Source organism: Triticum urartu, chromosome 6A, assembly GCF_056163025.1.
Source record: "Triticum urartu cultivar PI428250 chromosome 6A, HENAU_Tu73, whole genome shotgun sequence".
Taxonomy (NCBI): Eukaryota; Viridiplantae; Streptophyta; class Magnoliopsida; order Poales; family Poaceae; genus Triticum; species Triticum urartu.
This window is the reverse complement of record NC_141878.1, coordinates 82,529,101-82,545,381: the sequence shown is the minus strand read 5'-3', so window position 1 is coordinate 82,545,381 and position 16,281 is coordinate 82,529,101. Positions and strand designations below refer to the sequence as shown.

At 39.7% G+C, this 16,281-nt stretch overlaps 1 protein-coding gene across 2 annotated transcripts; it reads right to left on the bottom strand.

The window, feature by feature from the left end:
- Positions 1 to 5,918: 5,918 nt before the first annotated feature.
- LOC147964100 (ABC transporter G family member 37-like) lies at positions 5,919 to 15,532 on the bottom strand. Of its 2 annotated transcripts, none has more exons than XM_087528725.1 (20): positions 15,445 to 15,532; positions 14,975 to 15,134; positions 14,457 to 14,533; positions 13,454 to 13,504; positions 13,248 to 13,338; positions 12,717 to 13,018; positions 12,348 to 12,629; positions 11,084 to 11,397; positions 10,288 to 10,448; positions 10,103 to 10,206; positions 9,864 to 10,020; positions 9,572 to 9,780; positions 9,140 to 9,472; positions 8,751 to 9,041; positions 8,587 to 8,670; positions 8,359 to 8,489; positions 6,882 to 7,109; positions 6,626 to 6,797; positions 6,289 to 6,537; positions 5,919 to 6,176 (listed from the first exon to the last, which is right to left on the bottom strand). In XM_087528725.1, exons 1-20 carry the CDS (start codon positions 15,529 to 15,531, stop codon positions 5,919 to 5,921), a joined length of 3,741 nt encoding a protein of 1,246 aa, XP_087384851.1. In that variant the 5' UTR covers position 15,532. The 2 variants fall into 2 exon arrangements, with proteins under 2 accessions (XP_087384851.1, XP_087384850.1); XM_087528724.1 differs by having other exon boundaries at positions 6,283 to 6,537; positions 15,445 to 15,531.
- Positions 15,533 to 16,281: the final 749 nt, after the last annotated feature.

The following is a 16,281-nucleotide window of genomic DNA, read 5'->3' as shown; positions in this document are numbered from 1 at the left end:
CAAGAGTTGATCTACCACGAGATCGAGATGGCTAAACCCTAAAAGCCTAGCCTGTATGACTATGGTAATGAGTATGTCCCCCTCTGGGCTTAGTCCTCTGGTTTATATAGACACTGGGAGGATCTAAGGTTACACAAGGTCGGTTACAAAGAAAGGAATCTACATATTCGGTCCCCAAGCTTGCCTTACACGCCAAGGAGAGTCCCATCCGGACACGGGTGCAGTCTTCGGTCTTCGTATCTTCACAGCCCATCAGTCCGACCAATGGCTAACAGGCCGGACGCCCTAGGACCCCTTAATCCAGGACTCCCTCAGTAGCCCAATATGTAAGCAGCTTCACCGAGGTCTTTGTTTGAAAACTCCTTTCAAACACTCCTTTATGCTTTCCAGAAAATTCTACATCATTTCTGATCAACAATATGTCATTCACATACACTTATCAGAAAGGCTGTAGTGCTCCCACTCACTTTCTTGTAAATACAGGCTTCACCGCAAGTCTGTATAAAACTATATGCTTTGATCAACTTATCAAAGCGTATATTCCAACTCCGAGATGCTTGCACCAGTCCATAGATGGATCGTTGGAGCTTGCACATTTTGTTAGCACCTTTAGGATTGACAAAACCTTCTGGTTGTATCATATACAACCCTTCTTTAATAAATCCATTAAGGAATACATTTTTGATATCCCTTTATCAGATTTCATAAAATGTGGCAATTGCTAACATGATTCGGACATACTTTAAGCATCGATACGAGTGAGAAAATCTCATCGTAGTCAACATCTTGAACTTGTCAAAAACCCTTTTCGACAAGTCGAGCTTTGTAGATAGTAACACTACTATCAGCGTCCGTCTTCCTCTCGAAGATCCATTTATTCTCAATGGCTTGCCAATCATCAGGCAAGTCCACCAAAGTCCACACTTTGTTCTCATACATGGATTCTATCTCAGATTTCATGGCCTCAAGCCATCTGTCGAAATCTGGGCTCATCATCGCTTCCTCATAATTCGTAGGTTCATCATGGTCTAGTAACATGACTTCCAGAACAGGATTACCGTACCACTCTGGTGCACATCGTACTCTGGTTGACGAGGTTCGGTAGTAACTTGATCTGAAGTTCCATGATCATCATCATTAACTTCCTCACTAATTGGTGTAGGCATCACTGGAACTGATTTCAGTGATGAGCTACTTTCCAATTCGAGAGAAGGTACAATTACCTCATCAAGTTCTACTTTCCTCCCACTCACTTCTTTCAAGAGAAACTCCTTCTCTAGAAAGGATCCACTCTTAGCAACAAAGATCTTGCCTTAGGATCTATGATAGAAGGTGTACCCAACAGTTTCTTTTGGGTATCCTATGAAGACGCACTTCTCCGATTTGGGTTTGAGCTTATCAGGCTGAAACTTTTTCACATAAGCATTGCAACCCGAAACTTTAAGAAACGACGGCTTAGGTTTCCTGCTAAACCAGAGTTCATACGGTGTCGTCTCAACGGATTTTTAGACGGTGCCCTATTTAACGTGAATGCAGCTATCTGTAATGCATAACCCCAAAACGAAGTCCAAACTAATAAAGTATGGTTACGATGTTCGGACACACCATTACTCTGTGGTGTTCCAGGTGGCGTGACTTGCAAAACTATTCCACATTGTTTCAAATGAAAGCCAAACTCGTAACTCAAATATTCGCCTCCGCGATCAGATAGCACACAAGGTGTTCCTCCGGTATTTAGGAGTTGCATAATCTCATAGTCAGAGGAACATGTATAAGTCATGATGAAAGCAACAGCAATAAAACTAAACGATTATTATGCTAAGCTAACAGATGGGTCTTGTCCATCACATCATTCTCTAATGATGTGATCCCGTTCATCAAATGGCAACACATGTCTATGGTCAGGAAACATAACCATCTTTGATTAACGAGCTAGTCAAGTAGAGGCATACTAGGGACACTCTGTTTTGTCTATGTATTCACACATGTACTAAGTTTCCGGTTAATACAATTCTAGCATGAATAACAAACATTTATCTTGATACAAGGAAATATAAATAACAACTTTATTATTGCCTCTAGGGCATATTTCCTTCAAGAAGATGGGCCATGGGGGCCTGCTATGGGACCCACAAGCTCAAGAGTCGCGGCTAAGGGGGGCACATGAGCTTGTGGCTCCCTGGTGTGTCCTTTCGGTAGATTTTGCTTTCGGTATTTTTATATATTCTAAAATAAATCTTCGTAAATTTTCAGGTCATTTGGAGCTCCGAAGAATACCTATCTCTGCTATAGCTCTTTTTCAGGTCAAGAATTCCAGTTGTCAGCAATCTCCTGTTGTGATAGAAGTTGCAAATTAAAAGAAAAAGGCATAGAATTGCATCAAAAGGTGAAATATAACTTTAAAATAACAGAAATAGTAGTAGGAAAACATGATGCAATATGCCTGGATCTTTCCTTACCACATGATGCTTGACAAGTGGAGAATAATTGAGATTGGAACAGGAATATATATGTTTGACTGCGAATATCATAGAAAAACTTGGAACGTGATCAGTCTTTCTTTCCCTCTTGGAAGGTGATTAGGGTAAAACCTCCCTCGCCTCTATATCTGTCGTCGAGTGTGTGGATTCGACTCCACTCTACTTGCTGCTCTAGAGGCCGATGGCAGAGAGGGGAATCCTGGTGCCTCGTCTTTGGCTAGAATATAGGTTAGGATATTGGTCCCTGTAGGAAGATGCTCAGAAGGATGGTGGCGCTTCTTGAGTTTTTTTCCATGCTTTGTTCCTCCTCAAGTTCGTTCGTCGGGATGGATTGGACGAAGTTTCGGCGTAGATTCTTGCTAGCTCCTTGGGTGGATTGGATGTCAAGTTCTTCAAGTCAATTCAAGGGGTCAAATAGTGACGACTGCAGCTCCAGGCTACTAGTCCTTACAGGCACGTGCACAAAGACTTCTCGACTATCATCGACAAGGTCAAGCCAGCTCTGATATGGGGGACACAACAGCGGCATGTCGGTGGCTCATTCCAGCGACATCAATGGTCGTTTGGTGGTCCAAGGACCTCGATGCAATTTTTATTATATATAAGGTGCTTTGTACTTTTGGTGAATCTTTATAAGATCTAAGTTTTTTCGCCAAAAAAACATCATAGCAACATCAAAGAAATTATGACAAGAGGCTAGAGTGAATATAAATTTTCCTTCAAATCATAATGCTATGCAATTCATAGGAAAAGAATACTAAAGATTCCAATCCTATAATGTGGCTTATAGGTCAAACAATGTGCACAGGAGCATTTCCTATGGATTCAAGTCCTCCAAAAATCCAATAATTTTCCTTTGAATCAAAGGAGGCCTCAATTGTTAATTGGGAGAGATTCATAAAAGAAGAAAGGCAGTGAATTTGAAAGGATTGCATTGGAGGATCAACAAATGATGCCTACAAATAACCATTTTCGCTTCAATAAAGACATGAGTAGCTGAAGCTAAAAGGCCATGCCAATCATACATGCTCCATGTTTTGAGGCAAAGCTTCGACCTAAAATGTGGTAAATAAACGTGTATTTTCTATGTAGGAATGCTTCTTGTAGTTATGGAATAGCCGAGGCTAGGTGTGGTTGTGATCGTTCCATATAGTAGATGTGCCTTGACTGCATCTAGGTTCTTAGCTAAGTCAACGACCTGACCCCGCAACTAACACGCGTCGGGGGACCAACGGCCACCTGCTACCTCTTGAGCACTGCGTTGGTTTTCCCTTAAAGAGGAAAGGGTGATGCAGTAAAGCAGCGTAAGTATTTCCCTCAGTTTTTGAGAACCAAGGTATCAATCCAGTAGGAGGCCACGCACAAGTCCCTCGCACCTACACAAACAAATAAATCCTCGCAACCAACGCGATAAGGGGTTGTCAATCCCTACACGGTCACTTACGAGAGTGAGATATCATAGATATGATAAGATAATATTTTTGGTATTTTTATGAGAAAGATGCAAAGTAAAATAAAAGGTAATAAAAATAACTAAGTGTTGGAAGATTAATATGATGGAAAATAGACCCGGGGGCCATAGGTTTCACTAGTGGCTTCTCTCGAGAGCATAAGTATTATGATGGGTGAACAAATTACTGTTGAGCAATTGATAGAATAGAGCATAGTTATGAGAATATCTAGGTATGATCATGTATATAGGCATCACGTCCGAGACAAGTAGACCGACTCCTGCCTGCATCTACTACTATTACTCCACGCATAGACCGCTGTCCAGCATGCATCTAGAGTATTAAGTTCATAAGAACAGAGTAACGCCTTAAGTAAGATGACATGATGTAGAGGGATAAACTCATGCAATATGATATAAACCCCATCTTGTTATCCTCGATGGCAACAATATAATACGTGCCTTGCTGCCCCTACTGTCACTGGGAAAGGACACCGCAAGATTGAACCCAAAGCTAAGAACTTCTCCCATTGCAAGAAAGATCAATCTAGTAGGCCAAACCAAACTGATAATTCGAAGAGACTTGCAAAGATAACCAATCATACATAAAAGAATTCAGAGGAGATTCAAATATTGTTCATAGATAAACTTGATCATAAATCCACAATTCATCGGTCTCAACAAACACACCGCAAAAGAAGATTACATCGAATTCATCTCCACAAGAGAGGGGAGAACATTGTATTGAGATCCAAAAAGATAGAAGAAGCCATCTAGCTAATAACTATGGACCCGAAGGTCTGAGGTAAACTACTCACACATTATCGGAGAGGCTATGGTGTTGACGTAGAAGCCCTCCATGATCGATGCCCCCTTCGTCGGAGCTCCGAAACAGTCCCCAAGATGGGATCTCACGGGTACAGAAGGTTGCGGCGGTGGAATTAGGTTTTTGGCTCTGTATCTGGTAGTTTGGGGGTACGTAGGTATATATAGGAGGAAGGAGTATGTCGGTGGAGCAACATGGGGCCCACGAGGGTGGAGGGCGCGCCTGGAGGGGTAGGCGCGCCCCCCTACCTCGTGCCCTCCTGGTTGATGTCTTGACGTAGGGTCCAAGTCCTCTGGATCACGTTCGTTCCGAAAATCACGTTCCCGAAGGTTTCATTCTGTTTGGACTCCATTTGATATTCTTTTTCTGCGAAACTCTGAAATAGGCAAAAAAACAACAATTCTGGGTTGGGCCTCCGGTTAATAGGTTAGTCCCAAAAAATAATATAAAAGTGTATAATAAAGCGCAATAATGTCCAAAACAGAATATAATATAGCATGGAACAATAAAAAATTATAGATACGTTGGAGACGTATCACCACCTTCTGTGCCTCCTCTAGAAACACCAATAATTTCTCGTTGAGTGCCTTATCGAGTCATTCATACAAAAACATTGCATTGCCTCCATTCAAGTAAAAAAAGCAAGTTTGGGCACTTGGATTGCTTAATTTTGGAGCCAACACAACTTCCCCTTAATCCCCCGAATGCCAATTTTGGACTTATAGTAGATCAAGGCGGAGCGACCTCCTACCAATTGGGATGGTCTCAGGAGTGTGAGCGCATAGCAAGTCAAATTTACCTCTAGATACCAATTTGTGATGTCTTGAGAAGATATCATGGACGAAAAGAAGACATAAACAAATCACAAAACACAAGACATATGGCCAAAGAGACGAGTCTCTCGAGAGTTTACCCATTTCCTTTTTTTTGAAAATTTGACTGGATGACTACAGAGAGTTTTAACAACACTTACACATAGGCCTAGCCAATAACTCACGCATGCCACACATGGTCACACATTCCAACCATGGTGCCTCCCTGTCAACACCTCCTTGTCTATATGTGGGGTGTGACGGATATATCTAACACTAAATATACTTCTTGGCCATATTTCGCAAGGAGACTACAATTTCTTCTTGCCACTACTAGTCTTGTTAAAGCCTCATCTCCTTTGGAAGTTGATATACTTGATAGAAAAGCCAAACAAGAGGGCGAAAGCCACAGTGCATCCCATAGTCACTGTGGCAATCACTCCCAAGAATTCATGCATGAAACCATAGTAGCTCCTCAGGAACTCTGCTACAGTCTCACCAGTCTCAAGTTTCTCCTCGACATCCCCAAATTGTGAAGCGACTAGACCATACAATGTCCATGCAACCGGGCATATCCAGTAATACCAACTCCACCAGATAGGAATTCTCTGCATCAAACCAAAAATGTATTGTGAATCAAGATATATTCATATAGTTAGCTGGAGGACTAGAACCAATTGAGCATAACTATGTTGTGTGGGTGGAGAAACTCACATAAACTGGGATGAGAAACCCAGAGAACAAGTTCCATAGGCCATAGGATGCAGATGATATAATTGCTGCAATACCACCACTGGGTGAAAGTCCCGCAGCCATCATCCCAAAGAATGTGAAGTACAAGAATGTGAAGTACATGAAGAACAAGTACCAAAAGAATTTGGTTGCAGTCCACTCAAATCCTATCATTGCATATACCAAAACTCCATAAATAAGAGTTTGAACGAATATGTATGGGAGCTCAATTACAACCTGCGATCATAATGACAATTTCATCAAGTCATTCGAGATATAAAATATAAGTACCACGCAGTATGCACGAGTGAGGTGAATTAGTCACCTGTGCAAATGTATACGGTAGGGATGAGTACATTCGAGATGCTCTTTCCTTGTAGAACACTATTCTTTCCATTGCAATCACCGGTTGGACACCCGATGCATTCGAAATACCGATCATTAGAATGGCAGCGTACATGGACCCCATGGAATTGAACAAATCTTGTCGTCTCGCTCTGTAAGGTGTAGAGAAACATTTTACAATGTGGAGACCACAATACAAGAATAAATAACAATCAGGTGATAATTGAAAAACCCACCTTTTCATTCCAAGGTCCCAGAATACCGTGCCAAAAAGCAATGCTATGATTATGGTGATACAATATCTACTCCCGGTGTAATGAATATTCCTCCAATATGATAAGTTTTGCTTCCATAAGCATATTAAGCATTGCTTCACTAAAGATTGTGAATACTTATTAGAAAAATGGAGATCGGTTGAGCTAGGAGGAGGCATACTTAGTTCCTTTATCAAGGCCTTGTTCTTCCTGAAATTATAAATAGTAGTGTTGGAACATGTCATGTGCATCCCGAAAAAATAGAGCACAATAAAATTAATTTGATTTCTAGAAATATCGCTCAAGTAGAGGAAACATGTGTAGTGACAAAGGGCAATGGAGTCAAACCATACGATATGACGTTATGAGTTACTAGACCTAGAAAAAATATATGAATATGATGCAAAACTAAACTAAGCAGATATATGAACTAAAGGTGTAAAAAACACTTAGGTTCATGATCCATCTTAAGCCAAACAACAACTAACAAACCCACAAACAATAATTAACTATTGATTGGTCGTTGTTTTTCTCTATAATTTCCAGTTACATAAGACATGGCAAAGCTAATTAATGACTACAATATTCCCATATTGTAAAAAGAATTTTCTTTCTCACAAAAATAAGTAGTAGACATTTTCCATTATGATTCTAGAATGTAGCTAAAAGACGCTTCAAAGTAGTTCATGTATCTAAATCATAAAATAAAACTGTGAACTGAAGCTACCATAATATGCACACCAAACTGAGTCTAACTTGTTATATCTATGATCTTGTGTTTTCTTGAATAAGAACTTGTGCACCCAACCAAATTCGAATTCCATACACATTAGATGCCTTTAGAAAAAATATTTTGTTGAAAATTAAATCATTTTGATTACACCTCAAATTTATAGTCACATGAAACTACCACTAATAATAGGACATCTGTATACTAGAATATGTACATGCTTCAACCCCAAACTATTAGGAAGTTACCATACAAACTATTTGGATGAGAAAACAAAACTTGAAAGCAACCAACAATTTCAGTAATAACTGGTAGCAGGCCAACTAGCAGCATATGCCCCAAGACCCTAGAACAAAGTAGTTGGTATCGATCCTCACACAAGCGAAATCTTCAGACACCTTATGTAGAAAGAATTACCTCCTTTGGGTCTTACATACATGAATTCTAGGCAACACAGTCAAGCTAGTTCACAACATAATTCTGCATTGACTGGCCATAAGATTCTATTCACTAAACAATTCTTAGGACAAGTTGGCATAAGGCGGTAGATCATTCTTCTATAGCTACTAGATTTAAGAGATCCAATGTGTTTTGGTACCTTGGATAGCTTGGGTAGGTAAATGTTTCTAGATTATAATTCTACTCCAAAGATAGTAATAAGTTACATTCTGTAACTGGGACTTTCTTAGTTCCTAAAATTAACGGATTATTAAGATGCATTGCACTTACTGATATAGCTCTGATTGTTTGAATATTACAGAAAGATTAATCCCCAACATTTGCTCTTGTACTGTTGAGGTCACCTCCAACATCCAAGTTGCGGGGTTATACCCCTCTTGTATCCTATTGATGCCTATTCCCTGAATAAACCAAATGCAACAATAATTTCACTCCTGGCAAGTTCCATGAATCTATAGAGTAGTAAAAAGGTAATTTTCATGCTTCTATTTGACTAACCTCAAAGTATGTGATCATATTCAAAGATTTCTCGCCTAGTGGACCAACATAGATCTCCTCCCCTCCTTGATTCAGTAGAAAAAGCTACAATTCATCAAGAATAATGAAACAAACTTACAATTCAAGACACTACAGGTTGCAACTAGAAGCAATAACTTCATTACCTCGTCGAAAGTTTCAAATATGTCTATGCTTGGCTGGTGAATGGTGCAGGCAACAGTTTTACCAGTGTCCACTAGGTTCCTGACAGTCCTCATTACAATTGCTGCAGCCCTAGCATCAAGCCCTGATGTTGGCTCATCCATGAAAATAATAGAAGGATTAGCTACAAGCTCTACTGCAATGGTCAGCCTCTTCCGTTGCTCACTTGAGAGACCATATCCTCCAGGATGTCCAACTTGTGCACCTCCCAATGATGTGAGATCCAAGAGCTCCAGCATGTCCTCAACAAATATCTGCATCCAGAAGTTGACAAAGAAATTAACAAAAATATTAAATAAAAACTCGAAAGCAAATAAATAATCTTTGTTGTTATTTTTTTCATCAAACTGACCCTTCTTGTTAATGAGTCAATTTCTGATGGTAATCGAAGCCACGCGGAGAATAGAAGTGACTCAAGAACAGTCAAGTGTGGAGACTGGATATCTGACTGCTCACAGTATCCAAATATACGACAAAAGGTTTCTTGCTTCTTTTGGTAGCCCGAGATAGTTATAGTCCCCTCTCTGTAGCCTCCGGTTATCCTTCCTGCTAACACATCCATCAACGTTGTTTTTCCGGCACCACTAATGCCCATTAATGCAGTCAGCACACCTGGTCTAAAGCAACCACTCACACCCTTTAGTATTTCCAAACGATCTTTTGTCTCACCCCGTGCTTTATTTTCCTGAAAAATGAACGCCGAAGTAAATAAGAATGGGGGAAGTATGTTTCGCATGCTAGTTCTTAAAATAATCTTGAGATAATAGGAGACATGTTGTTTTACCTTTGGTATGTCTACTGAATACCTTATGTTGTCAAAGGTAAGTGAAAGTGGCACAAATGGAAGCGATACCCTTCCGTTGTTTCTAGGACTCTCCAATTCATTCATTACTCTTTTCTGGTGAGATCTTTTTGAGGGAGCATCCCTACTCAGTTTTGCAAATTTTTTCTCTAGTGCCTTGTTTGTCAATGATGAAAAGCCTCTACCATGTGCTACAAACAAGAACAAACCATCTTCCTTTAGAATTTGTGTATCTGGAAACAAGTCGATGCAATAGTCATGCAATTAAACGTACTTTTGAAGTATGTAAAAGCTGCGGTGTAGAGGCCATTAAATATAAGTGTGTATCCAATCAGTACACCTAAGCCAATCCAGTACCATTTTGCCTCCACAAATATCCCTCGAGATTTCAAGACACTTGTCCCTAATGGATCTGTTGACCCAGGAAGTGCCTGAAAAGCCAAATGTTAAGTTTGTTAGACTATCAGCCATATTTTTTTCTATAAGTTTCAAAGTTCTGGTCTTGAGGTGTACTTTACTCCAGCGGTGAGATGTAAATTCATTTGTCGAAATTGCAGTTTGTGCATACATCAATGGTGAGATCCAGTAGCCAAGCATCCAAAACTTGTTGAAGTTTTCTGAACGGGAAAGGGGGCAAATAAGAACCACAAATTTAAGAAAAACACAAATTATGGAATGACTACTAGTGGCGAACTTACCGCTAGAAAGTAAAAATCCACCTAAGAGCAAAAGCAAAAGCATTGTAAATGTTCCAAAGATGTTTGCTGCAAACATGTTTCTCGTTACTCCGGCAATCAACCGGAACAAGGAAGATGACATCTGACTTAGTGCTAGAAGCAAAAAATATTGCTTGAAGAACCTGAAATGTGCAAGTCATTTTTGTTTGCCCATTTATTATTTATTGTGGGTTAACATAAAACAAATAATTTCATTGAATGGGAAATGCAACAAATACAGCTAGAGTGTGCACCTGACAGACTTAACATGTAATGAAAGCGTAAATCACCTCTACAAATAAACTCATGAACCACCATAATAATAAACAATAACACTTTTTATTTTTGTTTAATCAACTTGTTGTATTCACTTTCTTCATAGTTGCTTCCATTTTATTTTTCTTCCTTGAATAAAAATGGGGTTTCCGAGTCTTGAAATCCCAACAACATACATAGCCAAAGTGCATCAATGTTCAAACAAGAATACACAAGCAATACTACAATTTATAATTATATATTCTATTGCCAAAAATACTTAATCTACTGAGTGCAACACTTTTTTTAGCTAGTTTGCAATGTTTCTAAAATTTAAAATACTAAAATTTTGCATATGAGAAGTACGCAAAAATGGAAAAAGCAACTGAGTAGATTATGCAATAAACTGAGTAGAAATCAAGCAAAGTGAAGCAAACTAGATTGATAGATCAAGATGAGTTTACTTGGACCAGGAAAAACTGCACATAATAGAATTTTTTTTCCATTCATTTGTGATGCTCACCTCCCAATATTTGGGTCAAACCCAACTGCATAATATGTCATGGAAACCAATATTGTGATTTCAACAAGGGTGATGGGAATCTTAAGAATCCATTGAGGCAAAGTGTACGCCCATGCCGGATAGAAAACATCCCTTTCCTTAAAGAAAAGTGGCAGTTTCATGATAGTTCCGCCAAGGTCACCTAAATTGCTGAACATGGTTTCACCCACAAGGAAAAACAACACCCCAAGATATAACCCTCCATCAGTCAATGAATCATGATGCATGTTGCTTTTCCAGAAGATTGTTAACGCGATGAATGCTATCATAGCCATCTGTCACAAGAGTATTCATTATAATCGGTAGTTGTTTGCATACATTTTAACTATGAAAACTGTGCGCTATTATTCTACAACAAGTATTGATTCTAGAGAAAAGATCAGGCATGATCCCATATCTTTGAGACACTATTAATAACTTGTAGTATTCCTTGAATTTTGTAGAACTTCACATTGTCGAGATATTTTATACTAGATACTACTCCCTCCATTCCATACTATTTGAAAATCTAGGATTGTCCTAACTTTTTAAAGTTTAACCAAGCCTTATTTTTGCTAAGCTATACAATATCAATTATATAAAACATGAAAAATATATTTAATAATGAATCTAATGAAGCAAATTTGGTGTTGTAGATGTTGAAGTATCTTTATATAGACTTGGTAAAACTTAATGAAATTTGACTTAGGAGAAATCTAGAGCTTCAATTATTTTGGAACAATTGGAGTACACCTTTTATCAGTACATGTAAGCCCATGTAGCATCTGTCCGGTGACTCTCTTCCATCGCCTAATTTGACCTCATGTATTCAGTACCTGGGGTTAAATTTCCATCTCACATAATACCAGACGAGTTGAATGGCCTTTTAAAGTACATCTTGACATGCTAGGACTACTAGATTAGAACTCATATGGCATGTTTATGTTATGTTCATGGCTAGCTTGGTCTATTCATGTGTCAATCATGTTAAATAACTAGTGTGATGTTCAACTTAGTTGAATTGTGTCATGTTAGAACCATAGAAAGCCATGTCCGTATTTTTGGTGTGACTAGGAGCAAATTGGTTGGTGAAAAGCGTAATGTATTACTATAAACATATTTAAAAGGCATGTGAGAACTAATATATTCTTGTCAAAAACCATGGGCAAAGTCTTGAACAAATGAATGTGAAAAGTGAAAGAATGATTTATATTGGGTGAAGTGGGGGGAGGAGGTATGAACTCACATGTGCAAAATTAACCATGTATAGGGACGAGTTCCTTCTCATAAGTAGGATTTCTCTAGCAGATATGGCATTGACCAACCGTCGTTTGCTCACACCATATTTTGAATTGGTTAGAGCTGGCGATAGACTCTGGTTCTTCTCAAATGGGATCTCAAGGGCCTTTAGAATTATCTGACCAACATGAAATGCATGAAAAGCTTCTGCAAATTTCTCCACAGTGATGTACTGATAAGTTTCACCATCCCTTGTCCAGTAATGCTTTTGATCTTTAATTGAAGTCACCTTTCAATCAAATAAATAAATAATGTGAGCAATATGCTATGATTTAATATATATTTTTTGACATTTGCGAAGCTAAGACGTGTGTACTTCTAACAAGAAGTCGGCAATAGCTTTTCTCTGGGGACATCTGAAGCCTAGGGACTCAAAAAACTCAATCACGTTCTCTTTGGGCCCTTGATAGACAACATGCCCCTCTGATAGGAGCATGACATCATCAAAAAGATCATATGTTTCAGGTGATGGTTGAAGTAAAGAGATGACAGCCGTTCCCCCAAGTATGTGGACCAATTGCCCTAGGAAATTCACTATCTGAAATGCAGTTGAGCTGTCAAGCCCATTCGAGATCTCATCCATGAATAGGGATCTTGCCGGACCAATGAGCATTTCTCCTGCAACCAATCAGATATGTCAAGCAAGCATAAGTGTTTTGATCCATTACTACGAAATATCACAACTACCAATTTGGCATGTCAATTCTCTTGTAGATGACCTTCTTTTGAGGAACTGGATAAAAATCCTCTAATTTAAAAGCCAAAGTCATACAAGTAGTTCAAAAAATTAACATTCTTTGTTACGGAAATTTCAATATGTAACATGGGAGCTTCTTGTACAACATACCTATCGTGACACGTTTCCTTTGTCCGCCGGATATACCTCTTGCCATGTCATTTCCAACCAATGTATCCGAACAGGTATGAAGTCCTAAGATCTGAAGTGAAAGTAAAGTGCTATCGAATGAAGTAACTCTAATACTAATATGTGAACTGAAAGTGTACTCATAAAAGTTGAAGAGCCATAGAGAACCAAAATCCCATAAATCAAACCTGCATTATATAGTTTGTAACTATGTTGCTCTTGCCTCCGATTGCAGATTCCTACAAGAATGAAACTATGCATCAAGAAACATTGAAACAGTGGAAGTTTTGTAAGATAGTACTCAATGAGTCAGAAACTATGTTGATGTGAGCATGTGACTCTAAGGAAGAAATTAGGGTTGCTTTACAACTTGATATAAATGATATATTGTTAGATCAAATTGTTGGAGCAAAATACTACACTGTTGTTTATGTGACTAAGCGAGAGAAGGTGAAATCAAAACATGCATGTGGGCCAACACATCCTAAAGCTTGCTTTGGTGCACCCTCGGGCAAAGTTTAGAACTTTGGATGCAGATGCATGGTTGAGATTAAAACATACCTCTTCAACCATAAAGGTAGTATTGTCTATTTAACTAACTCGTGTTGTTGAGAAATTAACTCGTCAAATTGATCTCCATATCGATCTGTCTCTGGCCGTCAGTGTTCGCACGTGTTGGATCTAATTCAGTTATAGATGGATTCATTGTTCAAACTGCAATGGATATCTTTAACTGCATCCCCTAAATCCAGTTTAGTTCTCTTCGGCTACGTCTTTGATCTAAGGGCGTGGCCGGTGGGTGGGCGGGCGGGAGCGGACACCTCAATCAGGATCAGAAAGCTTTGACAAGGTCATTGATTCCTTAGACAATACTTGCGCACGAGATCGACCAAGGAAGAGGAAGATAGATGGAGATACGAAAAACGGGTGTTCCTATGGATTTGGATCTAATTACCATCTACTCCTTCGGTTCTGCTACTCTTAGATTTGTCTAGGTACGGACGTGTTTAGACATGTTTCAGTGTTAGATACAGTTATAGCTAGGCAAATTTAAGACAACTAATTTGAGTACGAAAATACCCTTTAAGTTATTTTTAGGAGGCATGTATTGAAGCGCTCCTCCTAAAAAAGATTGTTTCAATTTTAAAAAGAATTGCATCGACAAAAAATACATTGACTTTAGTTTTTCACCTTCATGAACACGTCGATGTCATGCTCCGGTGTCAGGCCCGCTTCCCCCTCCCTTCTCGCCAGCTCGGCTAACAAATCTGAATAGAGCACGCACGTTTAAGACACGATAGAAAAAGCTAAGAACACACAAAATTTACCTTGCATATAGTACACACTCCTTCTGAACATGTGCATAGAGCGTACACTTGTTTCTAAATCGTCGATTTGGCTAATTAAATATATCTTATATATACCAACAAAAGTGTATCATCGGATTCATATATGGATGAAGTTTCTAAATATATAATTTTTGTTCACATATACTCTCTTGATCTGAAATTACTGGGACAGGTAATTGGGGATGGAGGAAGTTGTACATATTTGGCTAGTCAGATCAAATTGTTGACCTAGAAGCACGTGCACATCCTATGCACCTGTCGGGACGGAGTGCTATTTTTTTTTCATCTGAATTTTTGTAAAGTGGTGACTGTTAAAACAACCGCTGGTCCATGGTTGGTTATTCTTTATTTTTCAGTTACCCTGACGGTCACCGGTGCCTTGACACTCGGCGGAGAAGGCGAGCGTCTCCCTAACGGTCATCTCCCCGGTGTGGAGATCCTCCTGGCTAACGTATGCTGCTGCCTTCTCGGCGACAAATTCCTCCATGCCGTGTCCGTTGTAGGTCACCCTCCCTGACACCTGCATCGCTTTATTTAATTATTAACATAAATTACTTACAAACAAGTTTTGTGTGATTAGAAAATGAGCACCGACTTTTTCAACAAATAATATATTTTATTGACTTAAAATGGAGCATCAAGATGATACAAACATAATAAGCTGACGCTCGGTCCTTATATAATTAGGATGCACACAACCAACACAACACACACACATAGAAAACACGCTAGCAAATAGTAAAGTTATACTGTACAAGACAAGTTATGGATAGGCGAGGAAAAAAGATATGATAGAAAAATGAGCACCAACTTAAGAAAGAAGAAGAGACCTTGAGTCCTGAGTCTAGCATCCGTCCGGCCAAAGCCTTGAGCAACGTGGTCTTCCCGGACCCAGGAGACCCCAACAGCAAAGTCATCCTTGAAACAAACAAAATCAAAATGGAGAAGAGAAAAATTAGCCCATGCATGGAACAAACATGAAAAACCGAAGCTAGCTACCCATGATATGCAGTACCTGCGTGGCCTGATGATGGCATTGGTTTCATGGAGCAGCGCATGCTTCGTCTTCCAGGTGTTTGGTACCATACGCAACGTGTTCGCCACGTCCTAACACACCACGGTTGGGAACGGAATTGATTATTAACTACACCCTCTGTAAACTAATATTCCTGCTTCTGGTTATCAAATGGATATATATAAATACCATAAGAGCGTTGGTGGCGGCGTTGAGGATGGTCGGCGTCGCGCGGCCGCCGGCGGCGTAGGCCTCCGCCTCCACCGCCAGCCCCACCGCACGCACCTCGATCGTCGGAAGCTCCATTCCGACGCTGCAAACAAGTTGATGGACACAAATTAACACATGTACGATCGATGATTATGCGTGTCCAGTTCGCATGCATGCACGTACCGGTCGAAGCGGTTCTTGATCTTGAGCAGGAACCTTTCGTGGTCGTCGCCGGTGAAGCCGACTAGCTGCTCGACGAAGGACTTCGCCTCTGCCTCCGTCATGACCGCCGCCTCTCCCTGCTCCGCCGCCATTGTCTCGTGCCACAAGAGTACGTACACAACTAGCTCCGCGTCTCGCTTCGCGTATATATAAGCTAGACGAGTACTTCCTCCGTAAAACTAATATAATAGCGTTTAGATCACTACTTTAGTGATCTAAA